This window comes from Lampetra fluviatilis, chromosome 67 (genome assembly GCF_964198595.1).
Source record: "Lampetra fluviatilis chromosome 67, kcLamFluv1.1, whole genome shotgun sequence".
NCBI lineage: Eukaryota > Metazoa > Chordata > Hyperoartia > Petromyzontiformes > Petromyzontidae > Lampetra > Lampetra fluviatilis.
In genome coordinates, this window is record NC_136341.1 from 515,241 (window position 1) to 543,124 (window position 27,884).

Consider the following 27,884-nt stretch of genomic DNA (forward strand, 5'->3'; position numbering starts at 1 on the left):
AATGGTCTAGTCCAACCCCATCACTCACAATAGTCTAGTCCCCCCCCCATCACTCACAATGGTCTCACCCAACCCCATCACTCACAATAGTCTAGTCCAACCCCATCACTCACAATAGTCTAGTCCAACCCCATCACTCACAATAGTCTAGTCCCCCCCCCATCACTCACAATGGTCTCACCCAACCCCATCACTCACAATAGTCTAGTCCAACCCCATCACTCACAATAGTCTAGTCCAACCCCATCACTCACAGTAGTATCGATCCGCGGGTTTTTTTGTTGTCGTCGCTCTCGTTGCAACCAATGAGCGCGCGCGCCCGGCTGTCACGTGACGCGCACATCCGGGAACCGCCGCGGAGTCGTCGTCGAGGCGGCAGTTTGCCCGCGGCCGCCTCCCTCGTCCGCGCGTTGCCATGGGCGCGATTTTTGAGGTAAAAAAAATATTAATCTTAAAAAAAAAATTGTTTTATTAACTCAGTCCCACTTTGAAATCTCTCTCGAGTTGTTGACATTGTCGACATTAGCCTCCAACCCCCCGCCCCCCGCCCCGCCCGCGCGCTGAGTGAGTCGCTACCGGGATGAGTTTTTTCTCCTCTTGAAGCTTCTCGAAAGTGGATTTAGCAGCGGGGGGTGGGGAGAGGGACGATATCGCGATACGATATCGAGCACGTCGCGATTATCGCGATACCATATCGATCAAGTCGAGATATCGCTATGCGATATCAAACATTGCGCGTATGGGGCCGTGCATAAATGACGTCACGCACCTGGGGGGGGGGGGTGAGAAATATGACGTCACATCAAAGTGCGCAACTTTAAATAAGTATAGACAACACGTTCTACTTAATTAAATAGACTTTGTAATAAATGTTTTCTCCTACAACATCAGAGTGCAGCGCCACATTAAATACGCACTACAATGACAATAGTTTAAAGCGATTTGAAGCGTGTTTTATTTGAGGGGGGGGGGGGTCAAAAATCCTTCAAAATCGCGTGACGTCATTTATGGACGTCCCCATACTGATTGGCCGTGTCGGGTGGTGGTGGCGGCTTTGACGACACAACTTTAATTTGCACGCCACCACCTCAATCCAACACAAAGCCTCTTGTGGATAATGTTTGTCGCGAAAGTCCAACACTTCGCGTTCAGCTAACACGACGTGCTGCGGTTCAACACGCAGCCATCAACGGAGGCGTCGCACTGTGTGGCACATTCACTTATTGTTCATGGGTAGTAAGTGTTATTTTACAATTGCTTATGCCTCAAAAGTACTTTAAAGGCGATTAATATTCCCCACAAACTTTGCTTTTGCGACCAGGACACAAAAGCAAAGTTAACAATCCACTCCATCAATAACGCTGTGTAACACATTCATTTATTTATTGTTCCTGGGGAGTGTTATTTCCTAATTGCTTATGCCTCAAAAGTACAGAAAGTGGCTATTATTATTCACCACAAACTTTGCTTTGTGACCAGGACAGTGATAGTTTGAAATGTACCTATTTTCATTGAGAAAGCGTGCTGTGCATTTGTGCCATTCCTTCACGGTAAGTCTGTTGGGCTAAGTGCTGTTAGCGAGCGGAGTGGGGGGTCTCACTGGCTGATGCACCACCTGTGCCAACTTGCTGTGCTTTAGCCACCCGGCGCTCCGCTCGTTGTTGTGAGCGTCGCTCCTCCGCCCTCCGATGTTGTTGGAGGGCGACTGCCTCCAACTGCCCAGCAGCGTCCTTCATGAGCCTCCTCCACTGAGGCCGATCTTGACACCGCTGTGTCCAGTCATCGGCAAGTCCACTCAGCTCCACGTCCTCCTGTACCACATCACTCCATCTCTTCTCTAGCCCGTGCCGTGTCCATTTAGCCCCCTATATCTGGCCGAACAAAAGCTGTTTAGGCATGCGGTGGCTGGGCATGCGGGCTACATGACCCAGCCAACGCAGCCTTGCCTGGTGGAGAAGTTCAACGATGGGACTTTGTCCAGATCTTTCAAGAATTTGTGAGCTCACACAATCCAGCCTGGCTAAACCCAGAATTTGATCGTAGGCAGGCCAGCCTCAATGTTCCATTAGGGGGGTCCACGTTTCGCAAGCGTAGAGCAGGGAGGGCATGACCGTAGCCAAGAAGACCCGAAGCTTCAAGTGGAGCAACAGACCAGGTAGCTTCCACACAGCGTTGCACAGCCGATGAAAATATAGTGCCGCATGCCTGATTCGGAGTGAGACCTCTGCTGTCAAACTGCCCAGGTATGGAAAACTCTACTCTCTCCACAACTGCTCCAATGGGGAGCAGAGGGAGTGGAGTATTTGATGACGCAAAATACCCAGGCAGGTTCTTAGTTTTGGAGGGGCTAATGGTAAGGCCCCACCTCTTAGTGGCATGCTCCAGGTTCAGCAGCAGTGCCTCCAACTCCTCAGAATGAGCAGCAATCAGCAGATCATCAGCATACATAATATGGTTGACCAATAGGGAGCCATCCCTCCACTGCACCTGGGCATTGACCAGCCTCAAATTGTTTCTGTACCAGATTGAAATACCTCCGGTACAGCCATGGAAAGCTTCAAGAACTAGGTGGTCAAGGAAGATGTTAAATAATATTGGGGCCAGAGGATATCTATGTCGCACCCCAAGGTGAACAGGGAATGGCTCTCACTCCTGGCCATGTAGCTTTACCCGGGCCCGCTCACCATCATGAAGGCCCTTAATGATCGTGAGCAGAGAGTCAGCGACTCTGAAAGCATGGAGAGCCCAGACTTATCAATGGTACCAAAGGCCTTGACCAGGTCAATAAAGCAGAGATGTAGGTCCTGTAGCAGACGGACAGAAAATATGTCATCTGTGCAGGACCGCCCTGGCCTGAAATTACATTGGGGCTCCGCAAGCCTCTCCTCAGCGTGCCTGGCAAGGCGATGTTGAATAATCCTTGCCAGGACCTTTCCCGGCACACTGAGGAGTGAGATGCCCCTGTAGTTACAGTCTGTGCGGTCCCCCTTCTTAAAGAGGGGGACCGCCAGGGCATCCTTCCAATCTTGCCAAACCCGTCCAGTGGTCCAGACTCTTATTATGATGTCACATAGGGCAGTCTGCGCACAAACGCCACCCTCCCTCAGCATTTTTCTTAGGAGATCATCTCTGCCCGGCGCCTTTCCTGGCCTCAGACTTCGAATCGCCTTCAGTACTTCCTCAATAGATGGCACAGGTTCAGCCCTACTTTGCCATATGATTTTTTTCCAGGCTGAGGGATTTCCCCTCCCACAAGACCTCAGAAATGCTGAGTAAATCTGAAAACCTGTTCCTGGGGTCGGAGATCGGATCACCTTTCTTTTCCAGAATGATGGTGATTAGTGTGACACTAAAGGTTACTTATTTGATGGAATTAAAGAGCGATTTGTGATTGCGGGCTACTGAGGCAGACTCCATCTCAGCAACCCGCGACCACCACCCATCCTTGCAGCGCCGCACGGCTCTCTGAACCTCCGAGCGAAGGCTGCGGTAAGCCTCATTCTTCGACGTGGGATGCTGTAGACCAGGGGTGGGGAATATCCGGCCCACGGGCCGTACAAGGCCCGCAAAATCATTTGTTGTGGTCCTGCCAAGGCAACCGCAGGCGGGACTTGAAATTCAATCAATGTAGGAGCAAACCTGGAAAAGCAGTTGCGAGTAGCAACATCATCAATACCAGCTAACATCAAACGCCTCACCAAAGAGAAGCAGTTCCAGCCATCGCATAAGGGGCGAGTTAATTAAATGTTTGACCAAATAAAACAGGCAAGTTTTTAAGTTGATAATTTAGTATGGCTCGCGAATGATGTTACAAATATCCAAATGGCCCTTGGCAGAAGAAAGGTTCCCCACCCGTAATGTAGACGATGAGAGTGGGCCTCTCACTTTTTCTCAGCCAGTCAGAACACCTCCTCTGTCAGCCAGGGTCTCTGGGGAGGTTTGGACCGTGTACCCAATGCAGCCATTGCAGTACAAGGACAGCGGGACTAGGGGTCTCAAGGCCCTACTTCTTCAACTCCGTCTCCGATCTTCCACTGGTTAACAACTCCCCGAGTGCTCCCGCGCGTCCCCCTTTATAGTCCCTCATGTGGACGTCGCTGAGAGCACCCACCCCAGTTGACCAATCACTGCGCGCTGCCCACGATCCTATTTCCCACCTTGTGTCAGCGCGCACAACCACGCACCCCGCGCCGCCCCGTGATCACTCACTGTCGGCGCGCGTCAACACCACCACTATACATGAGCCACAGTCCTGAACCTCGCCTATTTCCCCTCGGCATCAGAAGAAGGGGGGGACGACGCCAACTCCAACTGCACGCGATGATTAAATGCTCGCAACTTTCCTCAGCTAGCTGAGACCAAGCTACCGTGGGTTTGAATGGGATCCTAGATGTACATCCACCACTGAGTAAAATAATTGTAGGCGCATCTGACGGATGACAAGCCGATGGTAAGTAGGCTGATCAGCTCCACGGTAGGTCCTGGTGTCAAGGACATGGGCACACACTCTCACACTCTCTCACACAGACACTCACACACACACACACACTCTCACACTCTCACATACACAGTCACACACACAGACACACACTCACACTCTCTCACACACACACAGACACACACACAGACACTCTCACAGAGACACACACACTCTGACACACACAGACACACACTCTCACACTCTCGCACACAGACACTCTCACACAGACACTCGCACACACTCTCACAATCTCACACACACTCACACACACTCGCACACACAGACACACAGACAGACACACACACAGATACACACAGACACACACACACAGACACAACAACAACAACCGCCATTCGCCACTAAGTGGCGGTGACGTCACCACGACGCTTGTGCCAGGCCAAGTGCACCTTGAGGCCACGCGAAGTGTCGAACGCCCGCTGGCAGGAGGTTACGGGGCAGACCCAGCAGACACTCACACACTCTCACACAGACACACACACACTATCACAATCTCACACACAGACACTCGCACACACACACACTCTCACACACACACTCTCACACACACAGACACTTGCACACACAGACACACACTCCCACACACACAGACACTCACACTCTCTCACACACTCTCACACACAGACACTCTCTCACACTTTCACACACACAGACACTCTCACACACACACACTCTCACACACACTCTCACACACAGATACTCACACACTCTCTGTTTGTGTGTGTGTCAGGAGAAGAGCAGCCCCTCGTGCGAGCGCTCCATGGCTGAGAGACACTCTCATACACACTCACACACACACACACTCTCACACACACTCACACACACTCACACACACTCTCACACACACACTCACACACACACACTCTCACACTCACACACACACACTCTCACACACTCTCACACACACACACTCTCACACACACTCACACACACTCACACACACACTCTCACACACTCACACACACACTCACACACACACACACTCTCACACACACTCACACACACACACTCTCACACACTCTCACACACACTCACACACACACTCACACACACACTGACACACACACACTCTCACACACTCACACACACACTCTCACACACTCTCACACACACACACTCACACACACACTCACACACTCTCACACACACACTCTCTCTGTGTGTGTGTGTCAGGAGAAGAGCAGCCCCTCGTGCGAGCGCTCCATGGCTGAGAGACACTCACACACACACACTCTCACACACACACACTCTCACACACACACACTCTCACACACACACGCTCTCACACACACTCTCACACACTCTCACACACTCACACACACTCTCTCTCTCTCTGTGTGTGTGTGTGTCTCAGGAGAAGAGCAGCCCCTCGTGCGAGCGCTCCATGGCTGGAGGCTGCCGGGGCCCCGAGCAGTCGCTCCCAGCGCAAGCGCCGCACGACACCAACACCGGCTGCTACAACAGGTGCAGGCGCACACACGTGCACACACACACACACGTGTGGGCAGTGGGCACACACACACACACACATGTGGGCAGGCACACACACACACACGTGTGCAGCAGGCACACACACGTGTGTGGGCAGGCACACACACACATACACACGTGTGCAGCAGGCACACACACACACGTGTGCAGCAGGCACACACACACACACGTGCAGGCACACACACATACACACACACGTGTGCAGCAGGCACACACACACACGTGTCCAGCAGGCACACACACACACATACACGTGTGCAGCAGGCACACACACACATACACACGTGTGTAGCAGGTACACACACACACACACGTGTCCAGTGGGCACACACACATACACGTGTCCAGCAGGCACACACACACACGTGTGGGCAGTGGGCACACACACACACACGTGTGGGCAGGCACACACACGCACACGTGTGGGCAGGCACACACACACACACACACCTTCAGCGGGTACACACACACATACACGTGCACACACACGTGTGCAGTGGGCACACACACACACGTGCACACACACACGTGTGCAGTGGGCACACACACACACACGTGCACACACACACACGTGCAGGCACACACACACGTGTGCAGCGGGCACACACACACACACACGTGCACACACACACACGTGCACACACACACGTGCAGGCACACACACACACACGTGCACACACATACGTGCAGTGGGCACACACACAGATGCAGGCACATACCGTGTGTGTGTGTTACCGTGTGTGTGTGTCTTACCGTGTGGGTGTGTTACCGTGTGTGTGTGTTACCGTGTGTGTTACCGTGTGTGTGTTACCGTGTGTGTGTTACCGTGTGTGTGTTACCGTGTGTGTGTGTTACCGTGTGTGTGTTACCGTGTATGTGTGTTACCGTGTGTGTTACTTTGTGTGTGTTACCGTGTGTGTGTGTTACCGTGTGTGTTACCGTGTATGTGTGTTACCGTGTCTGTTACCGTGTGTGTGTGTTACCGTGTGTGTTACCGTGTGTGTTACCGTGTGTGTGTGTTACCGTGTGTGTGTGTTACCGTGCGTGTGTGTTACCGTGTGTATTACCGTGTGTGTGTGTTACTGTGCGTGTGTGTTACCGTGCGTGTGTGTTACCGTGTGTGTGTGTTACTGTGCGTGTGTGTTACCGTGTGTGTGTGTTACCGTGCGTGTGTGTTACTGTGCGTGTGTGTTACTGTGTGTGTGTGTTACCGTGTGTGTGTGTTACTGTGCGTGTGTGTTACCGTGCGTGTGTGTTACTGTGTGTGTGTGTTACCGTGTGTGTGTGTTACTGTGCGTGTGTGTTACTGTGCGTGTGTGTTACTGTGTGTGTGTGTTACCGTGTGTGTGTGTTACTGTGCGTGTGTGTTACCGTGTGTGTGTGTTACCGTGTGTGTGTGTTACCGTGTGTGTGTGTTACTGTGCGTGTGTGTTACTGTGTGTGTGTGTTACCGTGTGTGTGTGTTACTGTGCGTGTGTGTTACCGTGTGTGTGTGTTACCGTGTGTGTGTGTTACCGTGTGTGTGTGTTACTGTGCGTGTGTGTTACTGTGCGTGTGTGTTACCGTGTGTGTGTGTTACCGTGCGTGTGTGTTACCGTGTGTGTTACCGTGTGTGTGTATTACCGTGTGTGTGTGTTACCGTGCGTGTGTGTTACCGTGTGTATTACCGTGTGTGTGTGTTACTGTGCGTGTGTGTTACCGTGCGTGTGTGTTACCGTGTGTGTGTGTGTTACTGTGCGTGTGTGTTACCGTGCGTGTGTGTTACCGTGTGTGTGTGTGTTACTGTGCGTGTGTGTTACCGTGTGTGTGTGTTACCGTGCGTGTGTGTTACCGTGCGTGTGTTACCGTGTGTATTACCGTGTGTGTGTGTTACTGTGTGTGTGTGTTACCGTGTGTGTGTGTGTTACCGTGTGTGTGTTACCGTGTGTGTGTGTTACCGTGTGTGTGTGTTACCGTGCGTGTGTGTTACCGTGTGTATTACCGTGTGTGTGTGTTACTGTGCGTGTGTGTTACCGTGCGTGTGTGTTACCGTGTGTGTGTGTTACTGTGCGTGTGTGTTACCGTGTGTGTGTGTTACCGTGCGTGTGTGTTACTGTGCGTGTGTGTTACTGTGTGTGTGTGTTACCGTGTGTGTGTGTTACTGTGCGTGTGTGTTACCGTGCGTGTGTGTTACTGTGTGTGTGTGTTACCGTGTGTGTGTGTTACTGTGCGTGTGTGTTACTGTGCGTGTGTGTTACTGTGTGTGTGTGTTACCGTGTGTGTGTGTTACTGTGCGTGTGTGTTACCGTGTGTGTGTGTTACCGTGTGTGTGTGTTACCGTGCGTGTGTGTTACTGTGCGTGTGTGTTACTGTGTGTGTGTGTTACCGTGTGTGTGTGTTACTGTGCGTGTGTGTTACCGTGTGTGTGTGTTACCGTGTGTGTGTGTTACCGTGTGTGTGTGTTACCGTGCGTGTGTGTTACTGTGCGTGTGTGTTACCGTGTGTGTGTGTTACCGTGCGTGTGTGTTACCGTGTGTGTTACCGTGTGTGTGTATTACCGTGTGTGTGTGTTACCGTGCGTGTGTGTTACCGTGTGTATTACCGTGTGTGTGTGTTACTGTGCGTGTGTGTTACCGTGCGTGTGTGTTACCGTGTGTGTGTGTGTTACTGTGCGTGTGTGTTACCGTGCGTGTGTGTTACCGTGTGTGTGTGTGTTACTGTGCGTGTGTGTTACCGTGTGTGTGTGTTACCGTGCGTGTGTGTTACCGTGCGTGTGTTACCGTGTGTATTACCGTGTGTGTGTGTTACTGTGTGTGTGTGTTACCGTGTGTGTGTGTGTTACCGTGTGTGTGTTACCGTGTGTGTGTGTTACTGTGTGTGTGTGTTACTGTGTGTGTGTGTTACTGTGTGTGTGTGTTACTGTGTGTGTGTGTTACCCTGTGTGTGTGTTACCGTGTGTGTGTGTGTGTGTGTGTTACCGTGTGTGTGTGTGTTACCGTGTGTGTGTGTGTTACTGTGTGTGTGTGTTACCGTGTGTGTGTTACCGTGTGTGTGTGTGTGTGTTACCGTGTGTGTGTGTTACCGTGTGTGTGTGTGTGTGTTACCGTGTGTGTGTGTTACCGTGTGTGTGTGTTACCGTGTGTGTTACCATGTGTGTGTGTTACCGTGTGTGTGTGTGTGTTACCGTGTGTGTGTGTTACCGTGTGTGTTACCGTGTGTGTGTGTTACCGTGTTTGTTACCGTGTGTGTTACCATGTGTGTGTGTTACCGTGTGTGTGTGTTACCGTGTGTGTTACCGTGTGTGTGTGTTACCGTGCGTCTGTGTTACCGTGCGTGTGTGTTACCGTGCGTGTGTGTTACCGTGCGTGTGTGTTACCGTGCGTGTGTGTTACCGTGTGTGTGTGTTACCGTGCGTGTGTGTTACCGTGCGTGTGTGTTACCGTGCGTGTGTGTTTCCGTGTGTGTGTGTTACCGTGTGTGTGTGTTACCGTGCGTGTGTGTGTGTTACCGTGTGTGTGTGTTACCGTGCGTGTGTGTTACCGTGCGTGTGTGTTACCGTGTGTGTGTGTTACCGTGCGTGTGTGTTACCGTGCGTGTGTGTTACCGTGTGTGTGTGTTACCGTGCGTGTGTGTGTGTTACTGTGTGTGTGTGTTACCGTGTGTGTGTTACCGTGTGTGTGTGTGTTACTGTGTGTGTGTGTTACCGTGTGTGTGTGTTACCGTGTGTGTGTGTGTGTTACTGTGTGTGTGTGTTACCGTGTGTGTGTGTGTGTGTTACTGTGCGTGTGTGTTACCGTGCGTGTGTGTTACCGTGTGTGTGTGTTACCGTGTGTGTGTTACTGTGTGTGTGTGTGTTACTGTGTGTGTGTGTTACTGTGTGTGTGTGTTACCGTGTGTGTGTTACTGTGTGTGTGTGTTACTGTGTGTGTGTGTGTTACTGTGTGTGTGTGTTACTGTGTGTGTGTGTTACCGTGTGTGTGTGTTACCGTGTGTGTGTGTTACCGTGTGTGTGTGTTACCGTGTGTGTTACCGTGTGTGTGTGTTACCGTGTGTGTGTTACCGTGTGTGTGTGTTACCGTGTGTGTGTGTTACCGTGTGTGTGTGTTACCGTGTGTGTGTGTTACCGTGTGTGTGTTACCGTGTGTGTGTTACCGTGTGTGTGTGTTACCGTGTGTGTGTGTTACCGTGTGTGTGTGTTACCGTGTGTGTTACCGTGTGTGTGTGTTACTGTGTGTGTGTGTTACCGTGTGTGTTACCGTGTGTGTGTGTTACCGAGTGTGTTACCGTGTGTGTGTGTTACTGTGTGTGTGTGTTACCGTGTGTGTGTGGTACTGTGCGTGTTGTAGGAATGACGGCGCCGGTCTCCGGCGCTCTTCCTCTCACCGGGTTCCAGCCAAGAGCCGCTCCACCTCCTCCTCCTCCTCCTCCTCCTCTTCTTCCTCCTCCACCACCTCCTCCTCCACCTCCTCCACCTCCTCCACTTCCTCATCGGCCTCATCGCGCTCGGTGCACCGCCACCACCACCACCGCCACCACCACCACCGGCGCTCACGTGGCAGCCGCAGCCGGCGCCGTGCCCGCCGGTGCAGCTGCTCGCGGTGCCGCTCACCGTCATCACCGGCACGCCGCTCGCGAACCGCTCACCCTGCTCACCCCGCTCACCCTGCTCACCCCGCTCACCGCTACCGGCGCTCGCCCAGTCGCTCGCGCAGCCCTCGCCGGAGCCACCGCCGCCGTCGGTCACCATCACGCTCACCGTCACGCTCACGCTCAACGTCGCACCGGTGAGCGCCAGCGTCGGCACCGGTGCGTGGTAATGTCGCAGGTGTAGAGTTGTTACGGGAGGGCAAACAAACACACCAGGGGTGGTTATGCCCGCACGCGGAAGGATGCTTACATCCACGTCCGCATCAGGTAGCCTGGGGGGCTCAAACGGCGCTGTGACCCCCCACGGTCCCACCCCTCGGGGGGGAGTTGCTATATAAGGCGGTGAGCCGGTGGGCTCGGGGTTCAGTGTTCAGCTTAAACCAGCGAAGAGTGAAGACCGGCTAGATAGGCCCTGGGACTCCCCTGGATCGCCGTCCTTCTAAGGACTGACCAGGGCAAGCCAGTGGCGTGGGCCCGAGAGCCCAGAGCCGATGCTCTTGTAAGAGCCGGTCTGGGGACTCAGGGTGCCGTGATCCTAGCTTGGCCAGAGCTGGGTCAGCTAGCCTCCCCTAGCTCCGTAGTGGAGGACCTGGGAGCAGGCTAGCCGGTTAGAGTCACTGGGGTCTCCCTGTTAGACGGGTGAAGGGGCCGGTCTGGTGACTCAGGGTGCTGTGATCCCAGCTTGACCAGAGCGGGATCAGCTAGCCTCCCCTAGCTCTGTAGTGGAGGACCTGGGAGTAGGCTAGCCGGGAATAGAGATTGTGGGATCTCCCTGTTAGACGGGTGAAGGGGCCGATACCCCTTCGAGTGTTGTATACCTTGGCCTGTATAGAGTGGAACGGTTAATAAATAAGTGTGCCTCCGACTACGTCATCCAAGTCTCTATGAACCTACTACAACTGGAGTCAGAAGTGGTCTTCTAAAGATGGACACAAAATGGACGGCTCGTACCAAGGAACCTGGGGAGGAGGACACCTCGGCCGACTCGGAGCCTGAAATCGCCGAAGGCGAATCCGAGCAACCGGGGCCGAGTTCACCCACACCGCAGCGGCCGGACGGGTGGGGACCGTCAGCTGACGAACTGCGGGTGGCCCACTCCCGCCTGGCGCAGCTACTCTACGCGGCAGCCGCCACGTTGGAGGAAATCACTCGCCTGGGGGTTGGAGGAGCAGCACGGGGCGACGTCGGACGACAAGCAACGCCAGTTCCCGCCATTTCAACGGGGCTGGAGGTTGGATTTGCCGCCATCAGTACAGTGGGTGCTGAGGGCTACATCATGTGACCGACAGGCGCCGACCAGAAGCCGCTACATCATCAACAGCGGCCGGCGAACGCCAATCAGCGGCCAGCGCGTCACCAGCGGTGCGACCGCTGATGGCGCCCGCCGTTCCCGCCGATACGGAACAGATTGGCGGGAACGACGGTTGGTGATCTACGGCTGCGGAGGCCTCGTTCCAGCAGCGATTGCCGGCCCTCAAAGAGTTTGTGGCGGAAGACGGCGACTGGGGAGCCTTCCAAAGACGTTTCCTCGCCCACCAAGAAATGTCGCGATGGACGGACGACGAGGCGCTACGCGCGCTGCCGGCGACGCTGGACAATGACGCCCTCGCTACCTTCACCTCGGCGCCAAGATCGGCGCGCGCCACGCTGCAGGCGGCGCTTCGACTCCTGTCTGCAGTCTACGGTCCACCTTCCGACTGCAGACAGCTGTTTTATGATCGTCAGCGGGGCGCCAAGGAATTGCCTCTGGCATACCGCACAGCTCTCCTGGCCTTGGCGAAGACGGCTTTCCCGCGGATGGACGAGGAAGGGGTGGACGCCATGGTGGCGGAGAAGATACTGCTGTTGGCGGACGATTTGGACATCGTCGTCTTGGCGCAAGACGACAAGAAGATGTGTTCACTGCGGGCCGCACGGCACATCCACGCTAACTTGCTGTCCCAGCGTCGCAAGGCCAGCAAGGCAGCGGCCAGACATACCGTGGCTGCCACCACCCTCCCATCGGAAGAGGTCTGCGCTGTGGGTCGCCCGACAGAGTGGAGATCCGGGGGCCGGCCAGCTCGGGACGGGCCGAGCCGCCAGGATCACCTCAAGCCGTCTGGGGCTTTCACGGGGTGCTACAACTGTGGGCTCCGGGGCCATGTGGCTTCGGGATGCCGGGCTCCTCGACAGCGCGGTGCGACGCCTCGGCCGGACGACGCGCCTCTACCAAAGGCTCCGCAGCAAACTCCGGCAAGTCGTGGCACCCCACATGATTGGCCTACGCACACACCTGTGACACACTCACGCACTGCAACGAACGGGGGTCAGAAATCGGCTGTCGTTGCGTCGAAATGTGCCACGATGGGGAGGGCGTTCTAACCGGGCCAGTAGTCTGAGTTGGCCCATCGCGTTGTTGCCGCGTCGGCGGGGTCGTCGGTCGTTGTGGGGCATATTGATGGGGTTGAGGTGCGGGTCTTAGTTTATACGGGGGCATCAGCGACCATTGTGTCTGATTTAATTTATAACATTCTCCCCATTCAAAGCCGTCCTTGCTCCCCGTTGATGTTCCGTGCTATGCTGCCAACGGGGGCTCGCTGGGCATTATCGGACAGATCCGCGCGCAAATTTGTATTGGGGACATCAAATTATCCGGGCCGGTATTGGTCTCCTCCTCGCTGGCAGTTCCGTGCCTGTTGGGGACAGACTTCTTGGCCAAAATGCCAATTCGAATCTTGATCGACCAAGGCTGCATCGAACTCCCATCGGGCCAACGTATGATGTTCTTGTCTTCCCCCGCTACTGTCCGTACGGTATTTGCGACGGTACAAGCGCTGGTTGCGAGGACGGTACGCGTACCGCCGGGGGCTCAAATGCTCGTGCCTCTTAGGTTGCGTCGACCATTCGCTATGGGGATTGGGGATCGGGGTGTTCTGTTTGGACCATCTAGGGCCGGGGTCAACGGACCTGATTTAATAGCGGCCCAGACCATTGTGAAAGGGGACGGGGACCCCTTCATCGCGGTCCTCAATGTTGGGTTGCGAACGGCTGTGGTTCCTCAAGGGACCGTGCTTGCGCACGCAACGCCGGTACCCTGTGAGGAACCGGTCATTGGACAAGTGAGCACCACTCCTCCGTCGCAACCGCATTCGGACCGTGATGTGGGGTGGCTGGATGCGCTTTGCGCGGGATCATCGGACCTGTCCGACTCGCAGCGTGATAGGCTACGAACCCTTCTGCGCGATTTTTCCGACGTTTTTAGTCGACACAAATATGATATTGGCTGTACTAAACTGCTGCGACACCATATTGACACGGGTGGCAGCGCACCAATCTGCCAAAATCCGTTTCGGTTGAGTCCCGCCGAAAAGGATCATGTCAAATCGGCCGTAGACGACATGCTAGCTGCGGATATTATATCCCCTTCTACCAGCCCTTGGGGTGCTCCCATCGTGTTAGTTAAAAAACACGACGGCTCATTGCAGTTTTGTGTTGATTTTCGTCGGCTAAACAAGATCTCCGTAGCCGACGCATATCCGCTCCCTCAGATGGATGAATCGCTTGACGGCCCTGGCGGGGGCGCGGTTCTTCTCCATGTTAGATTTACTGTCAGGGTTCCGGCAGCTCCCTCTGGATGATGAATCTAAACCTAAAACTGCTTTCCGTACACCGCACGGCCTATTCCAATTTAACCGCTTGCCGATGGGGCTCCACTCAGCGCCGGCAACTTTCCAGCGATTAATGCAATTGGTCCTGGCTGGATTGCAATGGGATTCTTGTTTGATTTACTTAGACGATATCATCGTCTTTAGTAAAACATTCGACGAACACCTCCAGCGGTTGCGGGCTGTTTTCCTCAAAATGCGGGCTACTAATTTGAAATTCAAGCCGCAGAAATGTCAATTGCTCCGCGAATCGGTGCGGTATTTGGGCCACATTGTCGGACGGTCAGGTATTGCCACAGATCCCGCCAAAACGCAATGTGTTAGCTCCTGGCCGACTCCCACCTCGGTGGGGGAGGTCAGGAGTTTCATTGGTTTTGTGTCGTATTACCGACGGTTTGTCGCCGATTTCGCGACGATTGCTAAACCCTTACATGCCTTGACATCAAAGGGGGTCAAGTTTCACTGGGGCCAGGAGGAGGAGGCTGCTTTTCGCTCCCTCCGGGACGCCCTAGTGGGGGCTCCGCCATTAAGTTATCCCGACTTTTCTAAACCCTTCTTGCTCGATACGGACGCAAGCAATACGGGAATTGGGGGCATGCTTTCCCAGGTTGTTGGGGGCGTAGAGCATGTGGTAGCATACGGCAGTCGGGTTTTGTCTCCGGCGGAAAAGAGGTACTGTGTTACCCGTCGGGAACTATTGGCAATCGTTTACTTCATTCAGCAATATCGCCCATATCTATACGGTCGCCATTTCACCGTCCGCACAGATCATGCGGCGCTGCAGTACGCCTTGCGGGTTCAACAGCCATCGGGACAATTGTCACCCCTCGCGGTTGAAACCGTTCGTTGCACCCCATGTTCCTACCACACACACACACATGGCCAAACATGTGAGGGGTCCATCGACTTCCGGAGTCCGACTTCGCTGCATTCGCCTGACTTGCCACCGACTGTTCCGCCTCCAGGTGCACCAGGATTGACGTGCTCGCGACCGTCAACCCCTCCCGTGGGGGTCGGGGGTCGCTCGTCGGCGAAGTCAGACACTCTCGCACCCGAACTATTGACACCCACTGCCGGGCCGGCCGGGGCTGCCCCTTGTGACGGTCCCGCTGCAAGAACGCGCGCTAAAACGCGCAGACTTTTGTGAGGTCGGCCGCTCTTTCAGCCTTTGCTGGGGTCGCGGGGTGGGGGGGGGTCCTTGAAATTGTACATATGTTGGTTTCTTACGGGATGGGGTATTTATTGGGGGGGGTGCATCGGGTTATTTTTTTTTCTCTCTCGGTAGTGTTGTTGTTACTGTTGTTGTTGTTGTTCTTGTTGTTGCTGTTGTTGTTGGTTACGCGAGGCACACACGGGTTTGGGGGGGGATGCATTTTTATTGTGGATTTTGTTGCAGCCGGGACAGCTGCGGGCTGTACAGGGGGGGGTGATGTAGAGGTGTTACGGGAGGGCGAACAAACACACCAGGGGTGGTTATGCCGCACGCGGAAGGATGCTTACATCCACGTCCGCATCGTTTAGCCTGGGGGGCTGAAACGGCGCTGTGATCCCCCATGGCCCCACCCCTCGGGGGGGGAGTTGCTCTATAAGGCGGTGAGCCGCTGGGCTCGGGGTTCAGTGTTCAGCTTAAACCAGCGAAGAAGGAAGACCGGCTAGATAGGCCCTGGGACTCCCCTGGATCGCCGTCCTTCTAAGGACCGACCAGGGCAAGCCCGAGAGCCCAGAGCCGATGTTCTTGTAAGAGCCGGTCTGGGAACTCAGGGTGCCGTAATCCCAGCTTGGCCAGAGCTGGGTCAGCTAGCCTCCCCTAGCTCTGTAGTGGATTGACCTGGGAGTAGGCTAGCCGGGAGAGAGATTGTGGGATCTCCCTGTTAGACGGGTGAAGGGGCCGATACCCATACTCTTAGTTCTTTCGGTAAAGTCACGTAGGTAAAAAATGAAATGAAAATTAATAAAAATAAAACAATAAAATCACGACGTTTCGGAGGCAAGTCTCCGTCATCAGGTGGGACCGTCACAGCCAGATTTGCTGCATCAAGTGAGGGAGGGATTCAAGATGCAAGCTCTTAAGTACCAGTTAAGGGGGGGAGGGGAGGGGGGAGCTTATCAGAATGTGGTAGCCAATGAATGGAACGTATCGGGAGGGGGGTCGGAGCTAAAAGAGGGACGGGGTACTCGTGGTCGTGGTCGTGGACGTGTTTGTGCGCAAGTCACTGTGGATGCACATAATAAACGCTAGGGATGTTAACACTCGGTAAAGTAAAATAGTGCCTGTCAGATAAGATGGTCCAAAAATGTGTAATTAAATCTTTTTTGCATGGTTGATAACATCTTTCCAATGATTACTAAGTTTGTACCCATCATCACGGTTGAAATTATGTCTGTGTTTGTATATCTGAATGGCTTCGTGTACAAATAAGATCCAAGTCGGATTCAGTACAGTACATAAAATCCGTGATCTAATTCCATCTGTGAAGGATGTCATCCCTGACTTGCAATACCCTGGAGTCTATAAACTGAGTTGCAGCTGTGGTGACTGTTACATTGGGGAAACGAAACGTCATGTCTCTGATCGTGTCCGCGAGCACAAGTCAGATTTGAAAAACGGCAAAATTGAGTCTTCCGCCGTTGCCGATCATTGCTACAACGCGGTGGGCTCTCATGAGATTGTTTTCTCCGAGACGAAGGTGCTCTGCAAACCCTCTGGCTACCATCAAAGGTTTGTACACGAAGCCACTTGATGCAGCAAATCTGGCTGTGACGGTCCCACCTGATGACGGAGACTTGTGTTGCCTCCGAAACATCGTGATTTTTTTTTTCATTTTTTTTTTTTTTCATTTTTTACCTACGTGACTTTACCGAAAGAACTAAGAGTATGAATCCTTGCAGTCACGAAAGCTTCAAATCTAGGGCCGATACCCCTTCGAGTGTTGTATACCTTGGCCTGTATAGAGTGGAACGGTTAATAAATAAGTGTGCCTTCGACTACGTCGTCCAAGTCTCTTTAAACCTACTACACGGGAGTGGTGAGGGTGGTGAGGGTGGAGAGGGTGGTGAAGGTGGTGATGGTGGAGAGGTGGTGAGGGTAGTGAGGGTGGTGAGGGTGGTGAAGGTGGTGATGGTGGAGAGGTGGTGAGGGGGGAGAGGTGGTGAGGGTAGTGAGGGTGGTGAAGGTGGTGATGGTGGAGAGGTGGTGAGGGTGGAGAGGTGGTGAGGGTAGTGAGGGTGGTGAAGGTGGTGATGGTGGAGAGGTGGAGAGGTGGTGAGGGTGGTGAGGGTGGTGATGGTGGAGAGGTGGTGAGGGTGGAGAGGTGGTGAGGGTGGTGAAGGTGGTGATGATGGAGAGGTGGAGAGGTGGAGAGGTGGTGAGGGTGGAGAGGTGATGAGGGTGGTGAGGGTGGTGAGGGTGGAGAGATGGTGAGGGTGGTGAGGGTGGAGGGGTGGTGAGGGTGGAGAGGTCCAGTGGTGTGTGATAAACATCATCACTAGGGAGACAAAGGCGGCCAGGCAGGCATGGTGCTGGCCACCCACCCACCCACCCCCTCGTGTGCCACAGTGCTGCCCTTCATAGGGGCCGTCCATAAATGACGTCACACGATTTTGGACGATTTTGACCTCCCCCCCCCCTTCGTCACACATCGTCACAAATGTCTGACCCCCCCCCCCCCCCCAGGTGCGTGATGTGGACGGCCCTTCATAGGTGCTCACTAACAGCACTTGCCCCTACAGTCCGTTAGAGGCTACACGGGGTACCTTTGTCTTTGTGTTCCAGCCACGGTCGTAGCCGGGAGCGCGACCACCACCACCACGACCACCACCACGACCACCACCACCACGACCACCACCACCACCACGACCACCACCACCACCACGACCGGCATCGCAGCTCCAGCCGGGGCTCCAGCCGGGGCTCCAGCCGGGGCTACCGCAACTCAGCCATGGAGGCACAGGAGGCGCTGGCTCGCCGGTATTCTTCACCACTCACCAGTCGCCGCTCACCGCTCGCCACTCACCACTCACCAGTCACCACTCACCACTCACCGCTCGCCACTCACCAGTCACCGCTCACCGCTCGCCAGTCACCAGTCACCACTCACCGCTCGCCACGCACCACTCGCCACGCACCATGCACAACTCACCGCTCGCCACGCACCGATCACCAGTCACCACTCGCCACTCACCGCTCGCCACGCACCGATCACCGATCACCGATCACCACTCGCCACTCACCACTCACCACGCACCGATCACCAGTCACCACTCGCCACTCACCGCTCGCCACGCACCGATCACCGATCACCACTCGCCACTCACCACTCACCACGCACCGATCACCAGTCACCACTCGCCACTCACCGCTCGCCACGCACCGATCACCAGTCACCACTCGCCACTCACCACTCACCACGCACCAATCACCAGTCACCACTCGCCACTCACCGCTCGCCACGCACCGATCACCAGTCACCACTCGCCACTCACCACTCACCACGCACCAATCACCAGTCACCACTCGCCACTCACCGCTCGCCACGCACCGATCACCAGTCACCACTCACCACGCACCGATCACCAGTCACCACTCGCCACTCACCGCTCGCCACGCACCAATCACCAGTCACCACTCGCCACTCACCACTCACCACGCACCGATCACCGATCACCACGCACCGATCACCGATCACCACGCACCGATCACCAGTCGCCACTCACCGCTTGCCACTCACCGCTCGCCACTCACCACTCACCAGTCACCACTCACCGCTCACCACTCACCAGTCACAACTCACCGCTCGCCACGCACCGATCACCGATCACCACTCGCCACTCACCGCTTGCCACTCACCGCTCGCCACGCACAACTCATCGCTCACCGATCACCACTCGTGTGTACGCGCGTGTGTGTGTGTACGTGTGTGTTTTGTGTGTGTACGCGCGTGTGTGTTTACGAGCGTGTATTTAACTCCATCAAAAAAGTAACCTGCAGCGCCACACCTATTACCATCATTAGAGGAAAAAACGGTGATCCAATCTCCGACCCCCAGGAACAGATTTGCAGATTTGCTGAGCATTTCTGTGAGGTCCTGGGGGAGGGAAAATCTCTCAGCCAGGAAAACATCATGGCACAAAGTGGGGATAACCCTGCTGAGGCTGCGGTGCCTCAAATATTGGAAGAGGTCACCCCCTGTGAGTGGCTGGCTGAGGTGCCAGCTGTTGAGGAAGTACTGAGGGCGATCCGGAGTCTGAGACCAGGAAAGGCACCGGGCAGAGATGATCTCCCAAGCGAAATGCTGAGGGAGGGTGGAGTTTGTGCACAGACTGCCCTATATGACATCATAACAACAGTCTGGACCACTGGACGGGTTCCGCGGGACTGGGGGGATGCCCTGGTGGTCCCCCTCTTTGGGAAGGGGGGCCGTGCCGACTGTGACAACTACAGGGGCATCTAACTCCTCAGTGTGCCGGGTAAGGTCCTGGCAAGGATTATTCAACATCGCCTTGCTAGGCACGCTGAGGAGAGGCTTGCGGAGCCCCGGTGCGGTTTCAGGAGGGGGCGGTCCTGCACAGATGCCATATTTTCTGTCCGTCTGCTACAGCAGAGGTGTAGGGAATTCCAGGAAGACCTACATCTCTGCTTTATTGACCTGGTCAAGGCCTATGATACCATCAGTAGGACTGGGCTCTGGGTTGTTCTTCGTGCTTTCGGAGTCCCTGACCCTCTGCTCACGATCATTAAGGACCTTCATGATGGTGAGCGGGCCCGGGTAAAACTACGTGGCGGGAGTCGGAGCCTTTCCCTGTACACCTTGGGGTGCGACAGGGATGTCCTCTGGCTCCCACATTATTTAACATCTATTTCGACTGCGTAGTTCGTGAAGCCTTCAATAGCTGTACCGGGGGAATTTCCATTTGGTACAGATATAATGGAAGGCTGATCGACGCCCGGGTGCGATCAAGGGATGGCTCCCTATTGGTCAACCACGTTATGTATGCCGATGATTTGGTAATAGCTGCTCATTCAGAAGAGGAGTTGGAGACGCTGCTGCTGAGACTGGAGCATGCCACTAAGAGGTGGGGCCTTACCATCAGCCCCACCAAAACTAAGCACCTGCCTGGGTATTTTGTACCATCGGACACTCCACCCCCACAACTGCCAATTGGTGATGGGGCAGTTGTGGAGAGAGTGGAGAGTTTCCCATACCTGGGCAGTGTGCTTATGACCGGCTCCAGTTTATCAGCAGAGGTCTCACTCCGAATCAGTCGAGCGGCAATATCTTTTCATCGGTTGCGTAACGCTGTGTGGAAGCTACCTGGTCTGTCGCTCCGCACGAAGCTTCAGGTCTTCTCGGCCACGGTCATTCCCTCCCTTCTCTACGCTTGCGAAACGTGGACCCCCCTAGTGGAGCATCTTCGCCGGTTGGAAACATTTAGGCTGGCCTGCCTACGATCCATCCTGGGTTTAACCAGGCTGGATTGTGTGAGGAGCTCACAAGTCCTTGAAAGATCTGGGCAAAGTCCCATCAGTGAGCTCCTCCGGCAGGCAAGGCTGCGTTGGCTGGGTCATGTAGCCCGCATGCCCAGCCACCGCATGCCTAAACAGCTTTTGTTCGGCCGGATCGACGGGGCTAAACGGGCGCGGCACGGGCTAGAGAAGAGATGGAGTGATGTGGTACAGGAGGACGTGGAGCTGAGTGGACTTGCCGATGACTGGTACCAGCGGTGTCAAGATCGGCCTCAGTGGAGGAGGCTCGTGAAGGACGCTACTGGGCAGTTGGAGGCAGTCGCCCTCCAACAACAACGGAGGGCGGAGGAGCGACGCTCACAACAACGAGCGGAGCGCCGGGTGGCTAAAGCACAGCAAGTTGGCACAGTAGGGGGCACAGGTGGTGCATCAGCCAGTCATCTCGGTCATCTCGGTCAGTCGACCCGTGGCACCTGCTGGGTCTGCCCCGTGACCTGCCAGCGGGCGTTCGACACTTCACGTGACCTCAAGGTGCACTTGGCCTGGCACAAGCGTCGTGGTGACGTCACCGCCACTTAGTGGCGAATGGCGGTTGTTGTTGTTGTGTGTGTGTGTACGAGTGTGTGTGTGTACGTGTGTGTTTTGTGTGTGTGTACGCGCGTGTGTGTACGCGTGTGTGTGTGTACGCGTGTGTGTGTACGCGCGTGTGTGTGTGTACGTGTGTGTTTTGTGTGTGTGTACGCGCGTGTGTGTGTACGCGTGTGTGTGTACGCGCGTGTGTGTACGCGTGTGTGTGTGTGTACGCGTGTGTGTGTGTGTACGCGTGTGTGTGTGTACGCGTGTGTGTGTACGCGCGTGTGTGTACGCGTGTGTGTGTACGCGCGTGTGTGTGTGTACGTGTGTGTGTGTACGCGTGTGTGTGTGTACGTGTGTGTGTGTGTACGCGTGTGTGTGTGTACGCGTGTGTGTGTACGTGTGTGTGTGTGTACGCGTGTGTGTGTGTATGTGTACGTGTGTGTGTACGCGCGTGTGTGTGTGTGTACGTGTGTGTGTGTGTACGCGTGTGTGTGTGTGTACGCGTGTGTGTGTGTGTACGCGTGTGTGTGTGTGTACGCGTGTGTGTGTACGTGTGTGTGTGTACGTGTGTGTGTGTGTACGCGTGTGTGTGTGTGTATGTGTGTGTGTGTGTGTGTACGCGTGTGTGTGTGTATGTGTACGCGTGTGTGTGTGTATGTGTACGTGTGTGTGTGTGTGTGTCCGGAGTGGCAGTGTCGCGGTGAGCGCTACGCTGCGCTACCAGCCCAGCGACCCGATTCCCCCTCATGCCCAACCCCAGTGACGATTATTGGTCCTGGACCTCCCCGAGGTCGACTCAGCCTCAAATGAGTACCTGGATGCGGTGTGTAAACATCTCCACTGGGGGAGACAAAGGCGGTCGGGCCTGGTGCTGGCCACCCACCATCTTGCGTGCCGTATCGGCCTTCATGAGCGCTCGCTAACAGCACTTGCCCCTACAGTCTGTTGAGGCTACATGGGAGGTCCTGGGTTTGTTTGTGCGTGGGGAGCGGTGGTGTAGTGGTTAGCGCTGCGCTGCGTTACAAACCTACCACGCCGAGTTGCCTCCCCGTACACGGCCACCACCACCAGTGAAGATGATCTGAACCGGTCCTGGCCCTCGCCTAGGTCAACTCAGCCTCAAATGAGTACCTGGTGTGATGTGTAAACATCGCCACTGGGGAGACAAAGGCGGCCGGGCGTGGTGCTGGCCACCCACCCCCTTGTGTGCCGTTCCGGCCTTCATAGGTGCTCGCTAACAGCACTTGCCCCAACAGTCTGTTAAGGCTACACGGGGGATCTTTGTCTTTGAGCAAATGTGGTGACTTATTGCCCCCCTTCCAACAAGCAAGCCAGCATCAGGACTCAAGTTCAGTGAAAATAAAACCGATTCTTTTTTCATTTTTACGTTACTCTATTTCATGGGTAGTCAGTGTTATGTTCCGCTTGATGCGGTGTGTGCACATCGCCACTGGGGAGACACGGGGGGCAGCTGGGCGTGATGCTGACCACTCACCCTTTTGTGCCTTTCCGGTCTTCAGATGTGGTGCTCGCTGAGAGCACGTGCCCCAGTAGTGTGTTAAGGCTGTTTGTGTGTGTGTGTGTGTGCACGCGTACGTGTGTCTGTGTGTGTGCGCCTGTGTGTGTGCGCCTGGCGTGTGTGCGCCTGGCGTGTGCCTGTGCATGTGTGTGTGTGTGCTTGTGTGTGTGCATGTGTGTGTGCTTGTGTGTGTGCATGTGTGTGTGCATGTGTGTGTACACGTGTTTATACACGTGTGTGCCTGTGTGTGTACACGTGTGTGTGCATGTGTGTGTGCGTGCCTGTGTGCGTGCTTGTGTGTGTGCATGTGTGTGTACACGTGTTTATACACGTGTGTGCCTGTGTGTACACGTGTGTGTGCATGTGTGTGCCTGTGTGTGTACACGTGTATGTGTGCCTGTATGTGTCTGTGTGTGTGCCTGTGTGTGTACACGTATATGTGTGCCTGTGTTTGCATGTGTGTGTACACGTGTGTGTGTGTGCGTGTACACGCGTGTGTGTGTGTACACTGTGTGTGCGTGTGTGTGTGTGTGCGTGTACACGTGTGTCTGTGTGTGTGCGTGTACACGTGTGTCTGTGTGTGTGCGTGTACACGTGTGTCTGTGTGTGTGTGCGTGTGTATGTGTGCCTGTGTGTGTGTATGTGTGTACACGTGTGTGTGTGTGCGTGTACACGTGTGTGTGCGTGTACACGTGTGTCTGTGTGTGTGCGTGTACACGTGTGTCTGTGTGTGTGTGCGTGTGTATGTGTGCCTGTGTGTGTGTATGTGTGTACACGTGTGTGTGTGCGTGTACACGTGTGTGTGTGTGTACACTGTGTGTGCGTGTGTGTGTGTGCCTGTGTGTGCGTGTGTGTGTGTGTGAGGCTGGAGCGAGCCAAGAAGATCCAGGAGCAGCGGGAGAAGGAGGCGAGGAAGCAGCAGCTGAAGGAGGCAGCCGGTGAGCGCAGCGCTCACCACCACTCACCACCGCTCACCACCCCTCACCACCACTCACCACCGCTCACCGCCGCTCACCACCGCTCACCATCACTCACCACCGCTCACCACCGCTCACCATCACTCACCACCGCTCACCACCGCTCACCACCACTCACCACCGCTCACCACCACTCACCACCACTCACCACCGCTCACCACCACTCACCACCGCTCACCACCACTCACCACTCACCACCGCTCACCACCGCTCACCACTCACCACCGCTCACCACCACTCACCACCGCTCACCACCACTCACCACTCACCACCGCTCACCACCGCTCACCACTCACCACCACTCACCACCACTCACCACCGCTCACCACTCACCACCGCTCACCACCACTCACCACCACTCACCACCGCTCACCACTCACCACCGCTCACCACCGCTCACCACCGCTCACCACTCACCACCGCTCACCATCGCTCACCACTCACCACCGCTCACCACTCACCACCACTCACCACCGCTCACCACCGCTCACCACCGCTCACCACCGCTCACCACTCACCACCACTCACCACCACTCACCACCACTCACCACTCACCACCACTCACCACTCACCACCGCTCACCACCGCTCACCACTCACCACCACTCACCACCGCTCACCACCGCTCACCACTCACCACCACTCACCACCGCTCACCACCACTCACCACCGCTCACCACTCACCACCACTCACCACCACTCACCACCGCTCACCACCGCTCACCACTCACCACCACTCACCACCACTCACCACCGCTCACCACCGCTCACCACCGCTCACCACTCACCACCACTCACCACCACTCACCACCACTCACCACCGCTCACCACCGCTCACCACCACTCACCACCACTCACCACTCACCACCACTCACCACCACTCACCACCACTCACCACCGCTCACCACCGCTCACCACCACTCACCACCACTCACCACCGCTCACCACCGCTCACCACCACTCACCACCGCTCACCACCGCTCACCACTCACCACCACTCACCACCACTCACCACCACTCACCACCGCTCACCACCGCTCACCACCACTCACCACCACTCACCACCGCTCACCACCGCTCACCACCACTCACCGCTCACCACCACTCACCACTCACCACCGCTCACCACCGCTCACCACCACTCACCACCACTCACCACCGCTCACCACCGCTCACCACCACTCACCACCGCTCACCACCGCTCACCACTCACCACCACTCACCACCACTCACCACCACTCACCACCGCTCACCACCGCTCACCACCACTCACCACCACTCACCACCGCTCACCACCGCTCACCACCGCTCACCACCGCTCACCACTCACCACCACTCACCACCGCTCACCACCGCTCACCACCACTCACCACCACTCACCACCACTCACCACCGCTCACCACCGCTCACCACTCACCACCACTCACCACCACTCACCACCGCTCACCACCACTCACCACCACTCACCACCACTCACCACCGCTCACCACCGCTCACCACTCACCACCACTCACCACCGCTCACCACCGCTCACCACCGCTCACCACTCACCACCACTCACCACCACTCACCACCGCTCACCACCGCTCACCACCACTCACCACTCACCACCACTCACCACCACTCACCACTCACCACCACTCACCACCGCTCACCACCGCTCACCACTCACCACCACTCACCACCGCTCACCACCACTCACCACCGCTCACCACTCACCACCACTCACCACCGCTCACCACTCACCACCACTCACCACCGCTCACCACCGCTCACCACTCACCACCGCTCACCACCGCTCACCACCGCTCACCACTCACCACCACTCACCACCGCTCACCACCGCTCACCACTCACCACCGCTCACCACCGCTCACCACCGCTCACCACCGCTCACCACCGCTCACCACCGCTCACCACCGCTCACCACCACTCACCACCGCTCACCACCGCTCACCACCGCTCACCACCGCTCACCACCGCTCACCACCGCTCACCACCGCTCACCACCACTCACCACCGCTCACCACCGCTCACCACCGCTCACCACCGCTCACCACCGCTCACCACCGCTCACCACCGCTCACCACCGCTCACCACCACTCACCACCGCTCACCACCGCTCACCACCACTCACCACCACTCACCACCACTCACCACCACTCACCACCGCTCACCACCGCTCACCACCGCTCACCACCACTCACCACCACTCACCACCACTCACCACCGCTCACCACCGCTCACCACCGCTCACCACCACTCACCACCACTCACCACCACTCACCACCGCTCACCACCGCTCACCACCACTCACCACCGCTCACCACCGCTCACCACCGCTCACCACCACTCACCACCACTCACCACCGCTCACCACCACTCACCACCGCTCACCACCGCTCACCACTCACCACCGCTCACCACCACTCACCACCACTCACCACCACTCACCACCACTCACCACCGCTCACCGCTCACCACCACTCACCACTCACCACCGCTCACCACCGCTCACCACCGCTCACCACCACTCACCACCGCTCACCGCTCACCACCGCTCACCATCACTCACCACCACTCACCACCGCTCACCACCACTCACCACTCACCACCGCTCACCACCGCTCACCATCACTCACCACCACTCACCACCACTCACCACCACTCACCACCACTCACCACCACTCACCACCGCTCACCACTCACCACCGCTCACCACCACTCACCACTCACCACCGCTCACCACCACTCACCACCACTCACCACCACTCACCACCGCTCACCACCGCTCACCACTCACCACCACTCACCACCGCTCACCACCACTCACCACTCACCACCGCTCACCACCACTCACCACTCACCACCGCTCACCACCACTCACCACCACTCACCACCGCTCACCACCGCTCACCACTCACCACCACTCACCACCGCTCACCACCACTCACCACTCACCACCGCTCACCACCACTCACCACCGCTCACCACCACTCACCACTCACCACCGCTCACCACCACTCACCACTCACCACCGCTCACCACCACTCACCACCACTCACCACCGCTCACCACCGCTCACCACTCACCACCACTCACCACCGCTCACCACCACTCACCACTCACCACCGCTCACCACCACTCACCACCGCTCACCACCACTCACCACTCACCACCGCTCACCACCACTCACCACCGCTCACCGCTCACCACTCACCACCACTCACCACCGCTCACCACCACTCACCACTCACCACCGCTCACCACCACTCACCACTCACCACCGCTCACCACCACTCACCACCACTCACCACCGCTCACCACCGCTCACCACTCACCACCACTCACCACCGCTCACCACCACTCACCACTCACCACCGCTCACCACCACTCACCACCGCTCACCACCACTCACCACTCACCATCACTCACCACCACTCACCACCGCTCACCACCGCTCACCACTCACCACCGCTCACCACCACTCACCACCACTCACCACCACTCACCACTCACCATCACTCACCACCACTCACCACCACTCACCACTCACCACCGCTCACCACCACTCACCACCGCTCACCACCACTCACCACTCACCATCACTCACCACCACTCACCACCACTCACCACTCACCATCACTCACCACCGCTCACCACCACTCACCACTCACCACCGCTCACCACCGCTCACCACTCACCACTCACCATCACTCACCACCACTCACCACCACTCACCACTCACCACCGCTCACCACCACTCACCACCGCTCACCACCGCTCACCACTCACCATCACTCACCACCACTCACCACCGCTCACCACCGCTCACCACCACTCACCACCGCTCACCACCGCTCACCACCACTCACCACCACTCACCACCGCTCACCACCGCTCACCACCGCTCACCACCGCTCACCACCACTCACCATCACTCACCATCACTCACCATCACTCACCATCACTCACCACCGCTCACCACCGCTCACCACCACTCACCACCACTCACCACCGCTCACCACCACTCACCACCACTCACCACCGCTCACCACCACTCACCACCACTCACCACCACTCACCACCAC

The 27,884-nt window shown here is 56.3% G+C and overlaps 1 protein-coding gene across 1 annotated transcript in view; it reads left to right on the forward strand.

Annotated features, from left to right (window-relative positions):
* The first annotated feature begins 327 nt into the window (after positions 1-327).
* LOC144952454 (uncharacterized) overlaps positions 328-27,884 on the forward strand; it is a 33,132-nt gene continuing 5,575 nt past the window's right edge. The window contains exons 1-5 of the mRNA XM_078882862.1: positions 328-433; positions 5,853-5,962; positions 10,315-10,752; positions 18,032-18,226; positions 23,682-23,755. Of these exons, the coding sequence (XP_078738988.1) occupies positions 416-433; positions 5,853-5,962; positions 10,315-10,752; positions 18,032-18,226; positions 23,682-23,755 (835 nt within the window). The 5' untranslated portion in view covers positions 328-415. The remainder of the gene's footprint in view (positions 434-5,852; positions 5,963-10,314; positions 10,753-18,031; positions 18,227-23,681; positions 23,756-27,884) is intronic.